This window comes from Perognathus longimembris, chromosome 4 (assembly GCF_023159225.1).
Source record: "Perognathus longimembris pacificus isolate PPM17 chromosome 4, ASM2315922v1, whole genome shotgun sequence".
Classification (NCBI taxonomy): domain Eukaryota; kingdom Metazoa; phylum Chordata; class Mammalia; order Rodentia; family Heteromyidae; genus Perognathus; species Perognathus longimembris.
Genome location: NC_063164.1, coordinates 76,477,054 through 76,503,052, shown reverse-complemented (window position 1 = coordinate 76,503,052; position 25,999 = coordinate 76,477,054). Strand labels below are relative to the sequence as shown.

The 25,999-nt window shown below is 37.7% G+C and overlaps 1 protein-coding gene across 1 annotated transcript in view; it reads left to right on the top strand.

Moving 5' to 3' along the window:
* Arhgap15 (Rho GTPase activating protein 15) overlaps positions 1-25,999 on the top strand; it is a 648,882-nt gene that overhangs the window by 351,771 nt on the left and 271,112 nt on the right. The window contains exon 9 of the mRNA XM_048345538.1: positions 13,891-14,013. Within this exon, the coding sequence (XP_048201495.1) occupies positions 13,891-14,013 (123 nt within the window). The remainder of the gene's footprint in view (positions 1-13,890; positions 14,014-25,999) is intronic.

Genomic DNA, 25,999 nt, shown 5'->3' with positions numbered 1-25,999 from the left:
GTAAACAAGCTTTCAAAAGACCGAGATCACAGCCTGCTCATGAGTCTGAATGTCTGAGGGGTTGTGAGCTGGCAAAAATGCATTTCCCTTCCATAGCCTCAACATGCCCTTGCTGCCTGAAACATGGGAAAAATATCTCAGAACAATCATCTCAGTGACTTCGCATCTGGAATGGTATCCTGGCATTAGGAAAGAGTGTTCCCTTCCCCTGGGGGAAAAGGGAAGGCTGAAAACCCCAAAATACAGTAATAATAATCTATTACAGATTTCAGTTTACCAAAAGTTAGAGAAAAGGATCATAGCAAAACACCTAAGATTGTTTGTTACAAGTCAAAAGGAAGGCCACTGTAATTCTCACCCTCTTTGGGAATGTATTTTTTAATATGATTATATATCATTATGCATATAAATTTAAATATATTTCCATGTTGCATTCAAAATTCTGCTATTGTAAATATGTAGAATAAAACAGAATTAATTGATGACAATGATTGCATTTAGATTAAAACCCAATTCCTGTTTCTTGGAAGAGAATAGGCCAGTGGTAGGCACCCCATTCAACAGAATTGCCCCCTTTGAAGAGATGCTTCAGGATTTTCTAATAAAGCACCTCAGAGATTAAAGAAAAGTAAGGAGGTACTAACAAACCCCACTGATTTGAAGGTTACAAAATTCAGATTAAATCTTCCCTCTGTTTCTCACTATTAAGCCTTGGGCAAGTGACTTAAACACTCTTTTTTCCTCTTCTTATAAACTGGAGAATTTAGACTCCATTCTCTCAAGTTCAGTCCAGATTTAACATTTCATGTTTTGGAGATTCCAACATGAACTGTGCCCAAGAAGAGGGTTATCTGATGGTCAAAAACAAACACACGTACAAAAAAAAAAAACTTGGCAATTTGATTACAATTAACTCATTTAGGTAAATAAATACAATATTTGGGATAACATTTAGGTTTTGGCAGTAAAAATCCTGTCATGATTTTTTTTAATGGAAAGAAGATTTAATCTGAAATGGTGGCTACAAAACCGAAAGCAGTTTCATTTGTCACAGATATGGTGACCTCAGAGAGATTTCAAAATGGACAACAAATAAAATAGTCTATATCCAGACCACATCCAGTGTCAAAATGATGCCACTCCTTCTGGGCCTTTTCTTAAGTTTTTTTCTCCTTCTTTAGAAATATATGTTAGGAATTATGATCATTGCAATAGAGCCAAGTATTCACAAGGCTCCAGCTAGATCTTTGTTTAGCGAGCATAAGCTCCCGCCAGCTGCAAACTGCAGCTGTCTGTCAGCATTTGTGAGGACAAACCATCCCACTATCCTAGATCACTTAGCCGTAGACGACATACTGGGTCCTCAGATATGCTAGGTGCACCCTTTGCATTTTCAATCCACTTCCTGTGAGGGAGTGCATCAGTACTTCACACCCATATTTTACAACAAATACCTTAACACTTATGTCAAAATGATGCTGCGAATAGAGGGTTATGTCTCAACAAAACTATCTTCTGAAAAATGGAATGACACTGGTTTGACTTTTGTTAATCTCTCGTGTCCTGAAAAAGGAAAGGGAGGGTACCACTGGCAGTACCACTGCTCCTCAGGATAGAGGGTGCCTTGCAGAACATACCAAGAGTGTGGGCCCAAGGCCAGGTGTCTGCTTCAGAGCTAGGGAATGTTAGAGGAGAAGGCAACCACAAATGGGTGAAGCCAGAGGAAGAGGAATAGCCCAGGGTGTTGAGTGCAGAACAGACTCAAAAGTACCCTTTTCTCAGGATGATGCATCTAATATTAGATGTTCAGATAAACTTGAATCTCTGGTTTAAGAAGAGGCATTGAAGGATGACAGCTTTGTTTAAATGAAATTTGTCAGTCTTCTCAGAAATTTTTTTTTCTTTACTTCTCCAGGCGTGTATAGGGTAGGGAAGAAATTCACATCACCATACCAGATTTAATTAAAGTGTTTGCAGAGTTTATAAAAAAGAAAAAGAAAAATGAGCCTGTTATCATCAGAGGAAGTCACCTGAGTTTTAGAGATTGTGTTTAGAAGGGTGGCCATGTGAGTGATACCCTTAGAATTATACTGAGCATCTGAGAATGCCCTTTCCTGAGCATTCACCTGCTCCAAACTGTAGGCTTTTTCAAGGATAAAAGCTAGGACTGGTTTCCCTGGGTTCCAGGGTACTACTAGTGCATGCAGTAAGCATAGGGAGCATGAAGTAGGATTAGTCAATATTTATGGAAAGGTTGCTATTGAATTTTATTTAATGATAACATTTTACTATACACACATACACACACAATTTTCCCATTCGTGGGGGAAAATTATCGTTATGGAAGATTATTACTTCAGTAGGAAATGTGCTTAGGAAAAAGGCACATTTGCAGGAAAACTGTACAATATGTAACATATACCCAAAGTTGGAATAAATCACTCAAAAAAGAAAATATTCTAAAGTTTGGAAAAAGACACGTGTGTGTGTGTGTGTGTGTGTGTACGTGTGTGTGTGTGTTTAGGGCTGTGTGTATGTTTATGGGCAGGAGAGTATTGACACAACATAAACACTTTCTTTCCCACAACTTAAACATACACACACTTAAAATAGTTTCTGACACGAGTAAAGCCATGAGAGTCACAGGGTCATTAAATAATAGCAAAGCTCTGTTCATCCATTATCTATCTCTATTCAACAGGACTGTGAAATAAAAAACAAAGATTCTATGAGGAATCAATATTTTCAGAAAGAACAGCAACTGACAGCACAAGAGCATTTGGATTGCTAAGTGCCTTCACTTCTCCCTGTGTTGTAGTTTTTTGCCATGTTCATTGTGAAACCTTTTTGCTGAATGTGTTACATGCGAAAAGCTTGGGTGTTATAATAAACAGAGAGGAAGGCTACAATAATGTATTTCAGTTAGGAAGAAGCACTTGAAAGAAATTGGTTTTGCTATACACATGATGTGAGCCAATCAATAGTGGTTTAGTCTGACAAGCACTGTCAATATCCATTGTCACAGTTCAGAAAGTCCTTAATGGATAGTTCTTCAAAACCCAATGATTTTAACACATGTTCAAAGTCTCAAAATATTCTCTACCTGGCTGAAATTAATCACAGTTATTTTTTGCTTCTCTTTTCATCAGAAGACAATAGTTCATTAAAAATATATCCATATGTAAAAATACACAAACATCTTTGTGAATGTATATATGTATATATACGTACATATACAACAACTAATGGTCTAATCACATATGTAATATACGTAGTATGTGCTTGGTGGATATTAAAAAAGAAAAACTGGGATGGATTTAAGGATGATACTATCTATAATACCTGTTTACTATTTTATCATTACTTAGTGATAATAAGACACCAGTCATAATCTAAACTGCAACACCTATCATAACTTAATATACACAAATTAAATTAGGGCATTTAGCTTATACAGCAATGATTGCTGTGAATATTATTTCTATTAGCCATATAAAGTTGCAAAAGTTAAAAAAATCTAACATAATTCAAATAAAATGCTAGTTTTAGGATGAGTGAAAATTTATAATCCAGGGCTGGGAATGTGGTTTGATGGTAGAGTATTTACCTACCATGCATGAAGCAATGGGTTCAATTCCTTAGTTCCACATAAAACAGAAAAAAGCTGGAAGTGGCACTGTGGTTCAAGTAGTAGAGTGCTAGCCTTAAGCAAAAGAACCTCAGAGACAGAGTCAGTCCCTGAGTTCAAGCCTCAGGACTGGCAAAAAGAAAAGAAAATACAATCCAAAGTATAACCTATTCAAGAGTGAGAAGACCAGTGCCCACAGTGCATGCCTGTCTGTAATCCTCCTTACTCAGGAGGCTGAGATCTGGTGGTTCAAGGTCATTCTGAACAAAAATCCTGGAGACTTTCACCCTGAAATTTACTAGGCAAAACCTAGGCTAGATTTGTTGCTCAAGTGATAGGCACCATCTGAGAAAGCAAACTGAGCAAGTATGAGGTTCTTTGTTAAAAATCCAGTACTGGAAAATAAAGAAAAAATGCTGAAGAGAGAACAGAGTACATGTTTTTAAAAAATGGCATTAGGATTTGGAAGGAAGCCATATCCACAGTTTTTATCTGGTTTCCCTTAAGTGCTGGCTTGAGTTTTTACACATGGGTCTTGTGAAGCAACCAGGAATAAGCCACTGAGTTCTGAGGTTGGGCATCAAGAAGAGTTGAATTCCCCAGTTTGGGTGAGAAGAGAGCTCTGAATGGTCCCCGTGTGTACTTGTGGATGAAGTATACATCTGTCTCTGGAAAACATTACGTGATAGATGGAGTGAAATTGAGAAACTGTGTAATGATACTAGCTCTGAAGGGAGCTTCAATTCCACCTACCAGTCTACTTCTAAGTTTTTTTGCTGTCTTACAACATAGCTGGAGCATAGTAAGTAGTTCACTGTCAGCCGAGTATGTAACCTTGCAACAGAAATCAATTATTGTTCTTAGGATTGATCATTCAGCACTATCAGATGGCTCTTCTCCCACCCCTTCTCACTAGCATTCAGAGAGTCCTCAGCCCTCCACTCCATTGCTGGTCCATGATTTACTCCTCTCATCTAAGACAACTCACATCTCTCAGGTCAACAACGACAATTGCTACTAAGCTAAACTTTCCCTAAGTAGTCCATGCAAAGTAGATGATATAAGGCCTTCACTTGTAAGTACTGGAGGTGAGGGAGAGAACAATTAGCCACTCTCTGTCTTCTAACATTTGACAGCTAATCAGATGGAAATGCAGGGCACTGGAGCAAGAATCAGACGGCTTTGAGGTTTCATTCTGCCATTTATGGGCAACATGCTGTAACCACTCTGAACTCACATTCAAACCTAAAGAACATTAACAATCACAGAACCTTCCATATTGAGTGACTGCAAGGACTAAATTAGATATATAATGTTTGGTAAGTTCCTTAAGATAAAAAGAACTACCCAAAATGTTAGCCATCATCAAGAATAAGTCTTATGTTAGGATAACTACATTAATTACATATGTACATGTCCTATATATAATTGTTTCCAGGTGTATATTACACTTTTCTTATAGTCCAAATCAACATTTATTATTTGGCTTTAAGTCATTTCCCAAAATGCCTTTTACATATATTTTTCAGTTCTGTCTCATATTTTATGTAAAATTATAATTATATATCCATATTATTTTCTGTAGATATTGTCTCACATTGATAGGTTCAATTTAGGGATATAAAGGAAAATCTTGAAAGTCATCACTTGTTATTTTACTCCACCTTCTGCTGATAATGTATCTTAATACATTTTCACAAGTGTATAACACAAATATGCATGCCTTATATTCTCTTGTAGGCCTCAGTATAAATGTATATACAGAGAGTAAATTTAAATATTACCCAATTCAAACACTGCTAAGCCTAGTCTAGATTCTAAAACTCAGTATATCAACATTGAAATATATATTACTTGTAAATGTAAATTTTAGTTCATTCACCAACTTTACTTATTTTTTTACAGAAAACTGTAAGTGTTAATTTCCTAGAATCCTGCTCTACTCTTATGTTTAAAGTTTCTTTGTCATACCTACAGCTCTATATTTTGGGAGGTTTTCTCTGTTCATGAACTGTGGTTCGCATTTGATTTGCCATTTTCTGCCATTAGAGTTCCCCAGTCCTACGTTTAATATATCAACTTTCTTCAAGGAAACTGTATTTCTACTTCATCATGACCTTTTCCTGGGGTGATGTGTAGTGTTATTATTTCTTTTTTTTCTTATTTTAAGAATTTGGCTTTCAAAATCAGCTGGTTCCCTAGCTCAGTAGCCACTTACTTTATTAGCAAATGTATCACAGTTTTGAGCAGCTCTAAAGTGGCACGCTACCAAGTCCTAAGAAGCCAAGATAAAATACCTAGTGAACAGAAGAATGATTTAATGATCTGAATCTTTGTATCATATACTGTGATTGTTTCACAATTGAAAATAAAATTTTTCACTTTGTTTCTGTATATACCTAAAAGATTTTTGCTATAGAGATGTATTTTACTTTTCTTGTCATTGTTTTTCTGAAAAATGCAATAGACCATTCTTTGTGTTTTGTTTTGTTTTTTGCCAGTCCTGGGGCTTGAACTCAGGGCATTGGCACTGTCCCTAAGCTTCATTTGCTCAAGTCTAGCACTCTACCACTTGAGCCACAGTGCCACTTGTAGCCTTTTCTGTTTATGTGGTACTGACAAATCGAACCTTTATCCTATGATACAAATATAATTTTAGCCTCTGAGTCATAAAAAATAGGATAAAGACACAATGGAAGGTAAATCACTTATTATGGTGCCATGCTCAATTTTAGTAGCAAAGTAATGAAGTCATCTTCATCACTTAAAAAGTATGCAATACAAAACTATGATAAATGTTCTGATAAAGAACTTACTAGCAGAAGAATAAAAATATTAAGGGAGCTGGGAATGTGGCTTAGCAGTAGAGTGTTTGCCTAGCATACATGAAGCCCTGGATTCTATTCCTAAGCACCACATAAACAGAAAAAGCCAGAAGTGGTGCTGTGGCTCAAGAGATAGAGTGCTAGCTTTGAGCAAAAAGAAGCCAGGGGAAGTGCTCAGGCCCTAAGTCCCAAGCCCCAGGACCAGCGATGATGATGATGATGATGATGATGATGATGATGATGATGATGATGATGATGATGATAATGATGAAACACATGAAATGATAGTGAAAAATCTGCATAGTAGACAGATGAATGCATTAGAAGCACAAGACATGGATACATCTATTACTGGGAATAGTAACCATGGAATTTCCATATGGCTGAATGATACCAGTTTGCCAGCTCTTTATTAGCACTGAAATTTAAAATATGGATAGATTTGACTCTTAAACTAGAAAATTTAGTATAAAAGTAAACATTTTCATGATATAAATTCTCACTCTCCACAAATGGACAGATAACATAAATATGAATCATTGAATATATAATGTGTGCATACCCTTCTACTATGAAGTGAATCATCTGTTTTGTATTTCTGCAATGTCTAAGCAGGAATTAAGTGGTTAAAATAAAGTAATACCATTGAAACAGCCTGCATTCTCTCTTTCAATTATTTCCAGATTTAATTATGATTTGCATTTTGAATAAGTTACTTAGAGTTTCAATAACTTAAACTACAAGTTGAAGGGTAAAAATGATGACTTCTGTTTACATTGAACATAATGAGAGTAAAAGGAAACAGAGAGAAACTAAATGATCAACAGTGTCCACTCTGATACCAGGAGTTATGTGCAGATTTCTGCATGCTATAAATTGGCATCTGGAGAGAACAAGGCAGTGTTTATTACTGTATTTACTAAAAGTGCAAGAATTAACCCAAGTGTTTATGCACTGAAAAGAATCAAGCAAATGCTGAAAAGAAATTTAGTGAATTTTATTCTTTTTCCTAGTCTACTCTGGGTAAGATGCTCTTCTTTCAGGAATTTAGAGAGTAGTTAAGACAGAGTAGCTCCAAGTATGAGAAAGTTGTATTGGAAAATATGAGTGCACACAAGTCCATACTTTGTTACGTAATGTTTTTGATAGTTTGAGATGTGTTTTGGAATCTCTGGGGATAAAGAGCCTGACATAACCTTATGTTGTCATTTTTTTTCTATATTCACTGCTCTGGAGGCTGCAGTGTGTTAAAATGATTACACAAAGGAAGTGCTGCCACTTCTGTCTATGATGCCTTGTTGAAATTCCTTCAAAGTTCTGAGCCCTTTTAGCTGTTACACAACTATCTATCTACACAAAACAATGATCTTTACATAAAACTTCATCACTAAAGCAAGAACAAGTAGCCCAAAAAGCTTCTTGGAAAAGCATTTCCAAATGGCAGTGATTTCACACTCCTTTAGCATTGTTTCTGGAATATTAGCTCTCCCAGAACTTCCAAATTTAAAAATAATAATAACAACACGTAATTGTATCATGGGAATACTTCAAGAACAGCTATTTGGCAAGAAAAGAAGATATTTCAAAATAAGGACTCCAATAAGAAAGTTCTGGCAGATATACAATCCTGGATCATGTTATCCAAACTGTGATAGATTTGGTGGTTTTCTTTTGTGGTTCCCATACTCTCAATAGAACAGTAATAGATGATTATCATCCAAACTGTAAAGTCTCCCCACTTATTACTACTGTGGGAAACATCAATATACAAAGGATACTCTTTACAATAAGCATTCCCATCTCCAGAATGATGTTAACATAATTTCTCTCAGGTATGAAATTTGTATTGAGCTAATACTTTTCCTCATATGTAATGCTATTTACTGAAGAATATCTTAAAAAGTCCACTATCGTAACATCTGAGAATCACAAGATCCTCAGGCCTTGCTTCTAAGAGAGCAGCTTTAGCAACAATTAAATCTCTCAACCAGTTAAGAATGTTGCTTAAAGTTAATGCCTTTGCCCTGTATGTTGAGACTTAAATTGCATATTATTATTCAAGATTATTCATCTTTGAAAAATATTCTTTTCATTTGGGCTTGAAAGAAAAGATCATCCATCAGTAGGAGAAAAATAATTGGAAAACATAAAAGGAGTTAAGTTAACTAAAAAACCTGGAGAGCTAGTACAATTAGGTTAACTGTGAAGATAAAAATATGTAGAATTAAGGGAGATTCCTCTGCTCTCCTATGTAAATCAGATTAAATGCTTTAGAATTTAAATCCATATCTCTCTCAGCTCTTTCCCTTGTCACATTAAAAAAGTTTAAGTGGGAATAGAAAAAAACAACTGCTCATTGGCGTAACAGAAATCTTTAAACTGCAGGAAGTTTCACCCTCAAAAAATAGTTGATTCTCTGAGGAAAAAGAAAAGGCTGAATTCTATTTTTCACAAATGATGAATTATTGTACCACACTGTGTATTTTCCAGTAAAGTGTCCTTTTATTTGCACTGTGTGATTACAAGTTTCTAAAAGTATGTGTGGGGTCAGTTGGGTGCTGTGGGAAACTGGAAGGAACACTTCTGTTAAAATCAGTAGAGAAATCAGAAGCAAACTATGTCCTGATTATCATAGGCATGTGTTTAAATTTTGCTTTCCTTAATTGGTTATGTTGTATTTACTTAAAATGAACAATTTGGCAAGTTTTTTTTCCCTTGACAACAGAAAAGCATAAACTGTTTTATAAGTTTGGCTGTTAGCATCAGATTTGTAAACCACAATATTCGAAGACTGTTGCTGCAATTTTCAGGGACCTGGTAAAGAACCTTGCTTTATAACCATGCATTTCTTACATTTTTAGTTTGTATTTATAGTGTTTTCATGCTATTTGGTTAATAAGAAGAATGTCATCAATTGACTTTAACTTCTACATACCTCTTGTTAGAACAAAATGAGCAGAATGAATGATGGCAAAGGCCTTATAATTTGGTTTGTCATCTGAGGACAATTATTTATGGCTTCAGGAAATGGAAGCTGATGCTCTAGACTGTCTCCAGGAAAAGTCATTATTCGAAGAAACTTTGGGGAGATTTTGGCTGTGTTAAAAACTCTGATTATACTACTCAAGCCTACAAGTTTCTCAGGAAATGAGAGAAGGAAACACAATAATGCCTTTAGAAACATATTTCTACTTCCTTTGAAAAGCCAATATACCTTACAGACTTTCTGACACGTAGAGCCATATGGTGGAACTGAAAACAATATAATATACATAAATACACACATATAATCATATATATAAATACTTTCATAATTATGTAAGTAATTAAGAATTAAGATAATATAAGTAATTAATATAAGTAATTAAGAACATCACTAGACTACCTAGGAGGTTCCAAAAACATAGTTTAATACATAATTTTTATAATCTAGCATTTATATTGTATCTGTTTTGCAGTTTTCTTTTTTTTTGACCAGTCCTGGGCCTTGAACTCCGGGCCTGAACACTATCCCTGGTTTCTTTTTGCTGAAGGCTAGCATTCTGCCACTTGAGCCATAGCACCACTTCTGGCCCTTTTCTACATATGTGGTGCTGAAGAATCGAAGCCAGGGCTTCATGTATACGAGGCGAGCACTCTTGCTACTAGCTCATATTCCCAGACCTGATTTGCAGCTTTCTAAGCATATCAGATTTACTAGTTCTAAAATGGTAGAAAATAATATGTTGTTTACCCCACATTCTTTAAATTTAATTTTATTCTCAAGGTGATATACAGAGGGGTTACAGTTACATTTGTAATGTAGTGAGTACATTTCTTGTCAAACTTCTTACTCTCTCCCTCATTTTCCTCCCACTTCCCTCATCCCACCCAATCCCAAGTTATACAGTTAATTTCTAACATATGACACAAAGGAACACAGAATCCATGGTTTCCCTCGCTGGTGATAATTGATATATGTCTAGGATAGTCCTAGCAGATGATCACAATAGCTCAATTGCTATGTACATGATCATATAAGATGATGCTATGTGAAATGAACTCAAAGATATAGAATGGGTTTGTTTTTTTCATTGTTGTTGTTGTTGTTTTTAATGTACTATGTGAAGTTATTTCTTTTTCCTTTTTCTTTCCCATAATTTATCCCCTGTTGTCACTGCATTTGGTTTTGGTTCCCTGGGTATTTTGTATATGTTTATCTGTGTTAGGGGAGGGAAAGGGAACAACAAAATGGTGAGACAAAGAACAAAGGGTGAAACAGTGAAATTCACATAGACCCACATTTTTTTTTAACATTTTGTTATAGGAAATAGTGAGGTTTGAGGCTGAAACCAGAAATGAGAAATGTTACCTGAAAAATGTGCCAATATTATGTAATTCCAGACAGCAAAGTTTTCCAGATATTTTTTGAAGGATGTTAAGTGATCCTTTACCCTGAAGTGTTTGAATATAATATCAGTTAAAGTAGATCACCCACCACTGGTGCTCCTCATAATAGCTGGATTTAGAATTAAAGTTGACAGGATAGTATATAGACACAGTAAATTAAGACACTGAATCACTATTTTGAAACAGCTACTGCCTACAAGTTCATGGTCTTGTGAAAGCAATTTTTAGTTGCTTGGGTTTTTAAGGATGTTCTTCATTTCTCCAAAATGACACGTGGTCAATCATTTCTTGAAGAACCCTTAGTCTCATGTGCATACTAGTCACAACATTTATGCGTGTATTAGGTAGATGATTTAATTTATTTTTTAATATGTAGCAGCATTGCCAGAAACATAATGTGAAACATTTAATAACCACCTTCATAAAAAACTAGAAACATATTAATAAATTTTAATAATTTTTTTTAGCTGAGAATATCCGAAGCATTATCACTTTGACATATCACACAGATGTATTTCAAGTGCTCAAAGGCCCCAAACCACTAGTGGCTACCATTTTGAAAAAGTGGTCTGCAAAAAGAGCTTCACAAGCTGTCTGTTGAAGTTAAAGTTCCCATAAGAATTGGTAATACTTATGTGTGAAAGCATAGTCAAAGTCTATGCAACTTTCCTAGGAACACAAATACCCTGCTTTTGCTTTATTATTCTCAGCACTGAGCTGCCACACAATCCACTCCTCCAAACACAATAGCTGAGAGGCCTTAGTCTATAGATAGCACTGAATCCCAATATTTTCAAGCTGTAGACTCATTCATCCTCCTTACTTAAAATTAATTGTAGTCTTATGACAAGTTCATTTAATCACTTATGATAGATAGTGTGTAGACCATGGATGCATTTACACATATGTAAGAAATGATACTTATAGATTTAATTTTGTTTTCACCAGTCTTCTACATTTCCTGTGTTACAATAGAGTTTTGACCACCAAGAAAGGAGAACTTAAGCAGATCCTGCGTCTTTTCCAGTGAGTTTAAGGCAGCAATATTCAATAGGAAACAAATGTACATTTCCCATTTGGAAATGTCTAGGGATTATTTTGATTGTCACATTTAAGGAAGGGATGCTACTGTCATATTGTTTGATAAGAGACCTGAAAACACAGAGATTAAAAAAGACCATCCAACAAGCCTGTATAAGATAGCCTTCTACAACAAAAAGTCTCTCTAGCCTAATGTATCAAGAGTTGAGAACTGCTAGTTTAAGGCAAAACAGTCTTGTTTTGTTTTTGTTGCCAGTCCTGGGGCATGTACTCAGGGCCTGAGCACTGTCCTTGGCTTCCTTTTGGTCAAGGCTAGCACTCTACCACTTGAGCCACAGCGCCACTTCCGGCTTTTTTCTATATATGTGGTGCTGAGGAATCGAATCCCGGGCTTCATGTATACAAGGCGAGCACTTTACCACTAGGCCATATTCGCAGCCCCAAGGTAAAACATTCTTATGGTCTTTTTAAATAGGAGGCATCATCTCAATTCAATATAGCACCTAGTCACATGTTTCAATCAAAACTTCACAATTTTTAAAAATGATGAAAGGTGTATGTAAAATGAAGAGATCAACACCTGAATTTACTTTAATGAAAAGCAATTCATCCTTCTCCCCACTAGCAACAAATGGGCAGCAAGGTCTTCTGCCTTCCTCAACCATGCATGCATCTTACTTCCCTATCTTGAAAATTGAAGTTTACTCCATTTTCCTTTTTGTCCAAGAGATGAAAAACTATCATTAACTAATTATGAAAAGGTGTCTCACAATCTGAATTAGGCATTTAAAAAGTAAGCCTATTTTTAATGGTACTGCTGGGCATCAACTGCTCAAGCCTATAATCATAATTACTCAGGTGACTAAGATCTGAGGATCTAAATTTGAAGCCAGACCCAGCTGATAAATCCAACATACTTATGTCCAATCATCCAGCAAAAAGCCAGAAGTAGAGATATGGGTTAAATGGTAGAGAACCAGGCTTTTGCAAAAAAAAAAAAAAAAAAAAAAAAGGCTATGCAAGAGCATGAGGCCTTAAGTTCAAGTCCCAATAAGAGCACCAAAACTTTAAAAACAAAATTAAAATAGGAAAAATAACTAATAAATTATTTCAAATCTCTAGTTTTCCAACAGCTGACATTATTATGACCTAGGTATGATCTATTTCTTGTCTTGCAGACAAAATAAATTACTATCAGTACTTAATAAAATACTTTGCATGTGGTTAGATTCTACACTTAATAAATAAGATTTTATGTATTATATTCATCATGTAATTCACAGTTTTTAATGTGTAACCTTTGCAATAGTCAACATTCAACAAATTTTTATACAGGAATAAACTTGACATGTACATGACTTTGAAAATAAACCATAGGAAACTGAGGACAGGGGTCTAATAAAGACAGGAGAAAATGAAGCAAACTTGTATTTCAAACTTTCACCGGGAATTTATGGTCACGATTTATCAATAAACAGTGCCGGAAATTCTTGCTTCAGAAAAAGAAATCATCTTTTGTTAATATTAAAAAAAATTTTTTTAAAGACTGACAAAATTATTTGGGCAAGCAGAACCTTCAAACATAAATGTAATAGTTATGGATGGTATATAGCAAGCATAAATTGGAATTAGGGCTAAATCCTACCCTCACTTCCTTCTTTTAGATTAATTTTTCTTTACTCTGACCATAATTTTGTGGTTAGATATGGGAAGAAGAGATTAACTAGATAAATGTTATTATGTTAAACACAAGGAAATGAAAGTGAAAATGAATTATGAATATATTCAACTAACTCCATTCTTAGAATTCTTGCAATATTGGTATTGCAGTCAGACTAATACTTTTATATGGGCAAATCTTACATATATGTTCCATCTACACAGACAGGCCTAAGCTATTAATTCAAGTAGTTGTTCTATAACTACTGTTTTCTATTTACATTTGCATAATGTAATAATCATAAACAGAAATTTACTGAAAGTCTCTGACTTGTTTTTAATCTCCAGTGTTCAGACTGCATCATAGTGCATCTGGTTCCAGTGACAAAAACCGAGTTAAAAGCAGATTAAAGAAGTTTATTACCCGAAGACCTTCCTTGAAAACTCTACAAGAAAAAGGACTCATTAAAGGTACAGAATATTTTATACCAGTACAGTAACTGTGATAAGTGAAGGTACCTGTCTCCATCACAAATGGTAGGATATTTTATCCATTTCAAGTTGCTTATTAAATTTACTTACTGATCTACAACAAAGGAAAATACAGTCATCCAGAAAAAAATTAACCTTGGAAAAATAAAGGTGGCCTTGTATTTTGGAATTCCAAGGATCTGAGCTCTAGACTGAGAGCAGAGAGGCAGCAGGCCTGTTAGAATACACATGCTCCAATGTGCCTGAACACTGCTAGTTTGTATCTGTTCCCACAGCCTACTCAATAGCAGTAGCCCTTCTTCTTCTCATACATGTACTGATTTGGATTTATGTTTACTGCTTGCTCACATCATAGTCTAAACTACTGCTAAGTAGGTAGCCAAATGCAAACTAGTTCATGAGAACATATAGATATGGACTGATGGAGGGCTAGAATCTTTGTCCAAAATGAGGGAGGAGATACTTCTACAAGAAATATAGATGGATAGATAGGGAGAAACACAGACAGAGAGACCGATGGAAAAGAAATTCCTAACCAACCTAGTTAATAGAAGAGAAAATATAGTACATGATGTTAGACTATTCAGAATTCAGATCGTAATTCTAGCATTCACTGGTAGAGCAAGGCAACTTGACATTGAACAAATCATGATCTCTCTGAATGTCAGATTTCTCATTCGCTTAATGAGAATTCTTAGACACAGCATGGAAAGGGCATTGAACCCTTTATTAGGGTAATTTCATAGCACAATATACTAGAAACTTCAATTTTAGCTTAATTCATCCTATATATTGTTATTTCCTTACAAAGGATTTAGTTACCATTTTAAGAGATATAAAAAGTAATGTCCAAATAATCCAAATAATATTACATAAAGTTGACGTTTCTCATGACTGTGCCAAAATAAGTCTTTTTAATTCAGTGGCAGGTTGTGGCAGGTTTGGCTGTAATCAAAATGATAAAGACTGAGGAAACTTCAGAAGTGCCCTAGAATTGGTGTCAGAAAGCAACAGAACAACTAGAAGCCTAACATCATTCAATACAATGCATAGAACCACTGAACATACTTTATGCCTGCCTTTCCTACCTCAGAGCTGCATTTAATCCTCACCATAGCTGACCAATGAGTCAGTATTCATTAGTAGCACTATGGAAAATTTATGTGAAATTCTGATTTGATAAGCTTCCATTATTGTCTTCAGTGGATTTTTTTCCCAAATACAGATCATTATGCAAATAGAGTCACATCTTGGGTTTGTTTCAATTTGACTATGAATTTTTCTCAAGGCTTTCACTGACTTTTATTTTCAACTGAGGAAAAGGCAGTAATCCAACTTTTAAAGAATCTGGCCAGTTGGATTTAGTACATTAGTCTGCTTTCTTATTATAGTTAAAGCAAAAGTTTAGGGGGGAAATGCAGTCATTATTTTTAAGTGTTAAGAAATACCAAATAGGGGCTGGGGATATGGCCTAGTGGCAAGAGTGCCTGCCTCGTATACATGAGGCCCTGGGTTCGATTCCCCAGCACCACATATACAGAAAATGGCCAGAAGGGGTGCTGTGGCTCAAGTGGCAGAGTGCTAGCCTTGAGCGGGAAGAAGCCAGGGACAGTGCTCAGGCCCTGAGTCCAAGCCCCAGGACTGGCCAAAAAAAAAAAAAAATACCAAATAGAGAAGGGAAGATGGCACCGTCACAATAGGGAGGCACCCCAACTCCCTCCAACCGAATAGTGAGCTGGGAAATCCCGCACTCAACACCCCATCAAGAATCCAGCAAACCCAACAAACAGAAGCAACAGAGAAACACAGGAAATGAAAAAGAACAAAAAAAGAAGAGCCTATAACTTGCACAGACCTGAAAAATCTGCGAGGTACACCCCCCGCCCCGCCCCCACCGACCCCGGCCAGAACAGGGCCAGGCTGGGAAAGGGGACCCGGCGCCAGCAAACAGGACCACAGACCTTCACCGACCACAGAAGCAACAGCCGAAAAGTCACGCCAGGACTGCAGAGTTCAGACAGCAGAAGCTCCACAGACCCCAGACGGAGCACAGACCAACCTAGACAAACAGCGGCGCGGGACCGGAGGTGTGGTACTGAATGGCCGGGAACAGACAATAGCAGCAGGGGAACCGGGCGGCGCAGACGGGGAGAGCCAGAGCCAGATGGGGAGAGCCAGGACCACCAACACCAATGACCAATCGCCACACCCCAGCACCCCAGCCCCTGAAAAGCCCACAGCAGCACGGGACACACACACACAATCCAGGACCAGTAAGTCCCCTATTACCTCCCCCCACAAATGGGAGACCAGCTCTAGCAGAGACCCAAACCCTACAAAGAAGCTAGAGTTCCATCCCTCCCCCTCCCTACCCAAAGGGAACAAAGGAGCCCCGTATCTGGCAGCTCTAGGACCCTACAGCCTCTGGGAGGACACGGAAGCTAGCAGAGGTGGAGCAGCGCCCAACAAGGTGACTGGGGAAACACCTTAGGTGTCCCCCAAAGCCCCAGCTGGGGAGCCTGAACTTGTCCGCACCAGCCCGGTACCCTCCTCAGCAGAGGCCTGGGGACTGGTAGGCATTGGAAGCCCCACCTGAGGCACCTGGTCCTTGAGGACCTTTTGAACAACAGTCACAGGCTTGCTGGTGTGCAATACCAGCCCAGCAGGGACACCTTGGCCCGAACACACGCCCCCTCACAGTGGAGGTGCAGAAAGTCTGTGGGCACCAACCTGCACCCAGACACTTGAACCTGCTGGGGTCCACGCATACCGCCACCCCCCAGCAGACCCATGAGAGGGCACAAGCACCCTCCAACAACTCGGGGCAGCACGTCCCCAAAGGAAGCACTAGAGTGCATATGCACATGCCCCCTCAAAGGGCCAGCGTGGGCCAGCATGCTATCCCAACAGCAGGAGGATCTCCTGCCCAACTCTCCATGGGAGCAAACAAGTGGGCAAACTACAACACCCACTTTGATAGGCGCACTCTGCACAGGTGGCAGAGCCCCCCAGCGGCAGCGCCCGCTCTGATAGGCGCATTCTGCACAGGTGGGCAGGCCGCCCCTCAACAGCAACACCTGCTCTGACAGGAGCAATCCACACAGGTGGGCGAGCCTCATCTCAGTGGCAAATCTCAATCTGAGAGGTGAGCTCCTCTGACCACGGTAACTAGTGGGGAAAAGAATCAAAGAAGAGAAAAGTCTCCACTCCACGCTGAATCAGAGACCTGCAAACCCCCATCAAGGGCATGCTAGGGTCAGCACAACACAGTGGCAGGACAGAGTCCTGCAGAGAAAGACACAGAACCTACCCACCCCCAAGTGCAGTGAGGGTGACCACCCCGGCAACAACTGAGATGGTCACGCTCACTCATTGGGCAATAAGGTTCAACAGCCAAACTCAAACCGAGAGCCAGGACACAAACAAGTCTCCACTGATGGACCAGAGGGAACCAGCACAAAGCCAAGCCAAAGGTGCCACCTACAGAACTCCAGATGCGCAAATCACAAAGAAATATCACAAATTTCATGAAAGGGCAAGCCAACTCACCAGCTCCAAAAAGCAGTACAACTGAAGAGGCGATGGAGAATAAAAAAAAAACAACTGAGGCTATGATAGCAGAAATGATGGAAAGCCTCAGGAACAAATTCAGAAAACAATTCCAGGAGTTTAGAATGGAAGTCTCGAAGGACCTACAGGAAGTCAAGAGAGAAATGGAAGCAAAAATGGATACAGTGCAAACCTCCGTTAAAGAAGACCTTAACATCCTGAGAAATGAAATGCATGAAAAAAATAGATTCAAAATACAACTCTATAAAGGAAGAAATTTTCACGATCAGAGCTGATTTGGCAACCATAAATAGCTCGCCGACACCCATAAACTCCAAGCTTGAAACCACATCAAAAAGAATTGATCATATTGAATCCTGAATCTCTTTTGGACGACGATGCAGCCGATAAGGACCAGAAAAGTACCACACTCCAAGAAACGGTAAAACTCCAGGGCAGACTAATCCAGGAGCTAGTGGACAAACACAAGAGATATAATCTGCATATAATTGGAATAGAAGAAGGAGCCAAATACCAGAAGAGTGGCTTCAAGATATTTTCAATAGAGTTATTGCAGAAAACTTCCCCAATCTCACAAGGGACCTCACCCAGGTAACTCAAGCCTATAGGACGCCTGGCAGACCAGACCCTAGATAATCTTCGCCCAGGCACATAATAAGACTTCAGATCTCAAGAATAAAGAGCAAATTTTGAATGCAGCCAAAGCGAAGAAAGAGATTTATTATAATGGGAAAAGGATCCGAATCACAGAAGACCACTCCACACAAATCTACCATGCACGAAGAGCGTGGAAGAACCCAGAATTAGATATCCAGCGAAAATAGAATTCACATTTGAGGGAAAAACCAGATCTTTCCATAGCAAAGAGGCATAGAGGATCTAAAGGAGTATGTGAATAAATAAACAGCCTTACAGCTAATTCTAAGAGGGGAACCCCACCCAACAGAAATCATACAGGATACCCAGACAGAAACAGAAAGAAACTACAATAGCCAGAGCCCAAAAGAAAGAGCAGCTCATTAAAGACAAAAAAAAGAAAAAAAAGAAGAGGAAAAACTGCCTAACAGGAAAATGGAAGAGAAAAAACACTCTTATCCTTGATCTCTTTGAATATAAATGGTATAAACTCTCCAATAAAAACAGGCTCCAAATGAAAGGATGGAGCAAGATCTTCCAAGCAAACGCACCTACCAAAACGGCAGGAGTAGCCATCCTGATCTCAGACAAGCTGGACTTGTCATTAAAATCAACTGAAAAAGACAAAGAAGGACACTACATTTTAATACAAGGAAAAATCCAGAATCAAGACATCACGGTGATAAATGTATACTCACTGAACAAAAGAGGCCCTACATATGTCAAGCAAATTCTCACAGAACTACAGAACAAGATAGACCCAAACACAATCATAGTGGGTGACTTTAATACCCCACTCTCTCCAAGAGACAGTTCCAACACCCAGAGGATTAGCAAGGGAGCTGAGGACCTAAGTAACACCATATCCCAAATGGATTGGATAGATCTGTACAGTCTTTCACCCTACAGAGACTCAATACACCTTCTTCTCAGCAGCCCATGGATCATACTCCAAAATAGACCATGTCATAGCCCACACAAAGAACCTCAGCAAATACAAAAGTATTGACGTCATCCCATGTATTATATCTGACCACAGTGAATAAAAGTAACCCTCAATAACAAAGGATACCACAGAGGCTATCCATATTCTTGGAGGATAAAACCCTCACTGTTATCTAACACTTGGGCCACAGACCAAATTAAGGATGAAATTAACGAATTCATAAGCCACATCCAAAATGAAAACACATCACAAAGAAACCTATGGGATACAGCTAAGGCAGTACTGAGGGGCAAGATCATTGCCCTCAGCACTCATATTAAAAGAATGGAAGCAGAGCAGGTGAATAACCTCACGATGAAACTAAAACAATTGGAGAAACAAGAAATGATCAAATCTAAAATGACTAGGAGGAGAGAATCACAAAGATTAAAGAAGAGATAAATCTGATTGAAAATAGAAAGACCATTCAACAAATAAATAAGACTAAAAGCTAATTCTTTGAGAAAATAAATAAAATTGACAGACCTCTTGCAAGACTTACAAAAAAAAAAAAAAGAAGACACTCATATACATAAAATCAGGGACTCCACCAGAAAAATTACAACAAATACACACAATATTCAAACAATCATAAGGAGCTATTTCCAGAACCTCTACTCACTAAAAAACAATAATTTTACAGAAGTGAATCAATTCTTAGAGAAGTATAAACTGCCCAAACTGAACCAAGAAGAAATAAATCAACTAAATAAACCAATAACTTATAGCGAGATACAGGGGGTAATCAAGAGCCTCCCAACAAAGAAAAGCCCAGGCCCAGATGGATTCACCAACGAATTCTATAAAACCTTTAGTGAGGAGCTAATACCAATACGCCTCAAACTCTTCCGTGAAATAGAAATAGAGGGAGAAATCCCAAACTCATTCTATGAAGCTAATATTATACTCATTCCCAAACCAGGCAAAGACCCAACAAAAAAAAAGAGAACTACAGACCAATATCACTAATGAACACAGACACAAAGCTCCTCAATAAAATATTAGCTAACAGGATCCATAAACTGATCAAGAAAATTATACATCATGACCAAGTAGGCTTCATCCCATAGTCACAAGGATGGTTCAACATCCATAAATCAATCAATGTAATTCACCACATCAACAGAACTAAAATCAAGAATCACATTGTTATCTCTGTCAATGACCAAAAAGCCTTTGACAAAATCCAACATCCATACTTATTAAAAGCTCTGGAGAGAACAGGAATAGATGGAACATTCCTCAAAACAATAAAAGCCAAATACAATAGACCAACTGCTAATATCATATTAAATGGAGAGAAACTAAAATCATTCCCCCTAAACTCAGGAACAAGACAAGGATGCCCACTCTCCTCACTTCTTTTCAACATAGTGCTGGAATCCCTAGCTGTAGCAATAAGGCAAAAGGAGGACATCAAAGGGATCCACATCAGCAAGGAAGAAATCAAGCTATCCCTATTCGCAGATGACATGATCTTATATCTGAAGGACCCAAAAAACTCAGTACCCAAACTCCTACACCTAATAAACCATTTTGGCAAAGTAGCAGGATAAAAAATCAATCCACAAAAGTCAGCAGCTTTTCTGTACACCAGCAATGTACAAGCAGAAAAGGAAATTATGGAAATAATACCATTTACAGTAGCCAATAAAAGAATAAAGTACCTAGGGATCAACCTAACCAAAGACGTGAAGGACCTATTTAATGAGAACTATAAAAATCAAAAGAGGAAAATCAAAGAAGACTCAAGGAGGTGAAAAGACCTCCCATGCTCTTGGGTAGGCAGAATCAATAGAGTGAAAATGGCCATATTGCCCAAATTGTTATACAAATTCAATGCAATCCCCATCAAGATCCCAGCTACATTCTTCACTGAAATAGAGAAAGCAACCCATGAATTCATATGGAACAACAAAAGATCTAGAATAGCCAAAGCAATTCTAGGCAAAAAAAAAGCAGTGCAGTAGGTATCACAATACCAGACTTCAAGCTCTACTATAGAGCCATCATAACAAAAACAGCCTGGTATTGGTATAAAAACAGACCTGAAGACCAATGGAATAGAATAGAAGACCCAGAAATGAAACTGCACTCTTACAGTCAGCTGATATTCGACAAAGGAGCTAAATACATACAATGGAATAAACATAGCCTCTTCAACTACTGGTGCTGGGATGACTGGGCAGCCATATGCAGAAAACTCAAAGTAGACCCTAGCCTATCACCATGCACCAAGATCAACTCAAAATGGATCAAGGACCTCAACATCAGACCTGAATCTTTGAAACTACTGAAGGACAGAGTAGGAAAGATGCTAGAACTTACAGGCACAGGAAGGAACTTCCTGAATAGAGTCCCAGGGGCACAACACATAGGGGAGAGACTCGACAAATGGGACTACCACAAAATAAAAAGTTTCTGCACAGCTAAGGACATAGCCACCAAACTAGAAAGACAGCCAACCATATGGGAAAGGATCTTTACCAGCACAGCAATAGACAAAGGCCTGATATCTGTCATCTACAGAGAACTCAAAAAACTAAGCCCCTCCAAGCCCAGTAAACCAATTAGGAAATGGGCAAAGGAGCAAAAGAGAGATTTCACAAGAGAAGAGGTAAAAATGGCAAAGAAACAAATGAGGAAATGTTCAACATCTCTGGCAGTAAAGGAAATGCAAATAAAAACAACACTGAGATACCACCTCACTCCAGTTAGAATGGCCTATACTCTGAACTCAGGCAACAACAAATGCTGGAAGGGGCTCGGGGAAAGAGGAACCCTTCTCCATTGTTGGTGGGAGTGCAAATTAGTACAACCACTTTGGAGAACAGTATGGAGGTTTCTCAAAAAGCGCAACACAGACCTACCCTATGACCCAGCCATACCACTCCTAGTCACAACAGGTCCCAAGATATCAAAAAGACATCTGCACTTCCCTGTTTATCACTGCACAATTCTCTATAGCCAAAATTTGGAAACAACCCAGATGCCACTCCACAGATGAATGGATCCAAAAAATATGGTATCTATACACAATGGAATACTACATAGCGATTAGAAATGGTAAAATATTGGTATCCGCAGGGAAATGGTCAGAACAAATAATGTTGAGCAAGACAAACCTAGTACACAGAAAACGAAGGGGCATGATCTCCTTCATATATGACTGTTGTGTGGGGGGAAAGGGAGATAGTAGAGAACAGGTCTGCAAAACTAAAAACTTCTTCTCAAATGGTATTTCCCACAGGTTTGGGACAGCGACCCTACATTATGTAACTAAAACCAAACAATTACTCAACATATAAAGGTCAAAAATAGACCTCTCAGTGTATCACAATAGCTCAAAAGCTATGTATGTACATTCATATAAGAGAAGGATAAGCAAACCCTATTGTTGACATTACATTTAAAGCCCTAGGCGGATTTCCTTTGGCGTAGGCCACATGGCTACTGTATATGTTTTTGGTACACTGTGTATTGTATATATGTCTACCTGACCTAGGTAAGGGAAAGAAAAACAGGGTGTAAGATATCACAAGAAATATACACACTGCCCTACTATGTAACTGTACCCCTTTTGCACAACACCTTGTCAAAAAAAATTGTTTAAGTAATGAATAAATTATAAAAAAGAAATACCAAATAAAATAAATTAATGATTGTGTGTTAATAAATTACATACATAAAATTAAATTAATGGTTATTTTCTTCAAACAAAATCTCTCAATTCTTTCAAAGGAAAGAATTACTTAAAGCAGTGCATTTGGCAAAAAATTACATCAAATTCTTTAAACTCTGACCTTCGAAATCAGACAAGGCCCACATTGCAAATCTCTACTTCATACTTTGGTTCCAATAATTGTGCCTCCTGAGACATAAGATATACACAATGGAATTTTATGCCTCTATCAGAAAGAGTGACACTGCCCCATTCATAAGGAAATGGAAGGACTTGGAAAAAGTTATACTAAGTGAAGTGAGCCAAACCCCCCAAAACATGGACTCTATGGTTTCCCTTATAGGGAATAAGTAGTACAGGTTTAGGCTAGTCACAGCAGAGGATCACAAAAGCCCAATAGCTATGCCCTTATGAACATATAAGATGATGTTAAGTTAAATGAACTCCATGTTATGGAAACGAGTGTTATGTCACTGTTGTAATTACTTTCAACATGTCATGTGAAATCATAGCTTTCTTTTGTTGATGATCTTCTTGTATCCCCTGCCTGTGGTTTTCCCTGTGCTATCACTGTATCTCATCTGAGTACCCTAGATACTGTATATACTGGTATTAGAACTAGAGATAGGAAAGGGAATATCAAAATCAAGAGACAAAGGATAAAAAACCAAACGACTCCAAAAGCAATACTTGCAAAACCATTTGTTGTAAACCAACTGAACAACTCATGGCGGAAGAGGGACAGGGGAGGGGGAGGGGTAAATGAGGGAGGAGGTAACAAATCGTACAAGGAATGTACCCACTGCCTTATGTATGAAACTGTAACCTCTCTGTACATCACTTTGACAATAAATAAGTAATTACTCGTTAAAAAAAAAAAAGAAGAATTCTGCAGGGCCACAAGCCCTCTGAAAAGTGTTACTCTTTTGTATGCTGTTACCAACAAGTTTAAAGGTTGCACCTCTGAACACAACCAGCCTTTGTGGAGCATCACAATGCTAGCAGGAAATTCAATGCTTTGAGGACTTTGTGGGAACTAACTGAGATGTATCCCACAAAGCCCCTTATGTGAAAAGAATTGCTTGATATCACATAATCTCAACTAAGTAGCAAAGCCTCTCTTCAAAACCTATTTTTGCTAGGTACTGGTGGCTCACGCCTATAATCCTAGCTACTTAGGGCTGAGATCTGAGGATCACAGTTCAAAGGTAGAAATAGTCCATTGACAAGACTGCTTTTAATAATTTCCTGATAATGAAAGTATATACAAGTGTATTAACTGAAAAATGTAGCTTCAAGAGACAACTCAAATAGTGTAATTCCTTAAAAAGGCAAAGTCAAAGTTCAACAAAATAAACACCAGGAAGCAGGTTCTTGAAAGGGGTGGTGAAAAGGAAAAGGAGAGAATGGAGTCAATTTAATGTACATTCTTAAAAAGTAAGAGGAGTGAGGAAAGGGAAAGGAATGGGTAGGGGCTGGATGGCTGACAATGTTGAATGGGGTGATATTGATCAAGATGTATTTTATTCATGAACTACTTTGTTAAATGGCAACTCCTCTGAACAACCACTTAAAGATAAAAAATAAACATAAATAATAAAGCGACATGTGAGAAGGGTACATGTGATGTAATCAAAGGAGAGGCAACAGGTAATTCCAACTGATTGCTCAATAGGAAGAACTCTTAATACCTGGAATGAATGTAGTGATCATAACACCATTGCTGAAAGCAATAGGCTCTGAAGAGGTCTCCAAGTACATTCATACTTGCCAAGGGGATCACAAATCTAAAATATATGAATATATCACACATATATGTGATATATATGAATATGTTACATTGGAAACAAAACTTAAATAAATGTAAAAGGTAAAATACCATCAAGAGAACCCTTTTTAGGATGGTAAGTTTGTTTGTACATAACTTCTACCTATTTTCAAAGTAATAGCTCTTTAGTTCCAGCCATACTATTTGTGTATTCATTCAAATAATAGCATTGACATACAAGAATTACAAAGACTTGGAAACACCATTTTTATTTTTATTTTCAAATTTTTATTATCAAACTGATATACAGAGAGATTACAGTTTCATACGTTAGTCATTGGATGCATTTCTTGTACTGTTTGTTACCTTGTCCCTCATACCCCCTCCCTCCTCCCCATTTCCCTTTCCCCCCTGAGATGTTCAGTTCACTTACACCAAACAGTTTTGCAAGTATTGCTTTTGTAGTTGTTTCTCTTTTTTAAAAAAAAGATAACAAATGGTTGATGTTTGCGTATTTTAAGAGGTACTAATATTTTCTATCTGTAATGCTCTAATCATCTCTATTACTCATCTAGCAATTAGCTAGACATCTGAAAATATTGTGATATATTTTTTCATTATATTGTAATGTAAAGAATCTATTTGAAAACTCAATAAAATACTTCAGAAATGTATAAGAAGCATTGATTTTAGTCTCATCTTACCTTTGCTCCCTAGGAGTGCCACTTGAAATGAATTATATTATGAATTTCTAGAAGTAGGCTCCATTGTTATCTCAGATGCAGGCTGGTCTGTCAGCACTTCCCTCATCAATGCTTCCCTTACCTTCAGTGTTATGTCTTGATTTTTCCGTCCTAAAACAATATGCTGTACTTCTGCTGCCATAGTGTTCATTTGACACAATTATACTAAGCTTCATTCAGCAGGCTCGTCTTCTTTCCAAATAAGCATAGTCAAATAAACAGTCAATAATAGTTGGTTTTACAGTCCTCCATCTGTTCTCTCTCTCTCCCCCTGTTTCTCAGTCTCAATTTCACTTTCTTACTATCTTTTCCATTCTCTCATTTTCCTTTCTTTCTTCCATTCCTTTTCTTTCCTCCCTCCCTTCTTTTCTCCTTCTCTCCCTATTTCCTTCCCTTCTCTCTCCCTCCCTAGCTCTTTCCCTCACTTCCTAACTTTCTAACTTCCTTCTTTTTTTCTGGGATTTGAACTTGGAGTCTTGCTCTTGCTAGGGATGCTGAACTCTAATATCTACTGAAGTATTTGATCTTCCTCCTTTAATTTAGATAAGTTTCTGGTCTCCTTACCATGTGATTTCTTTTTA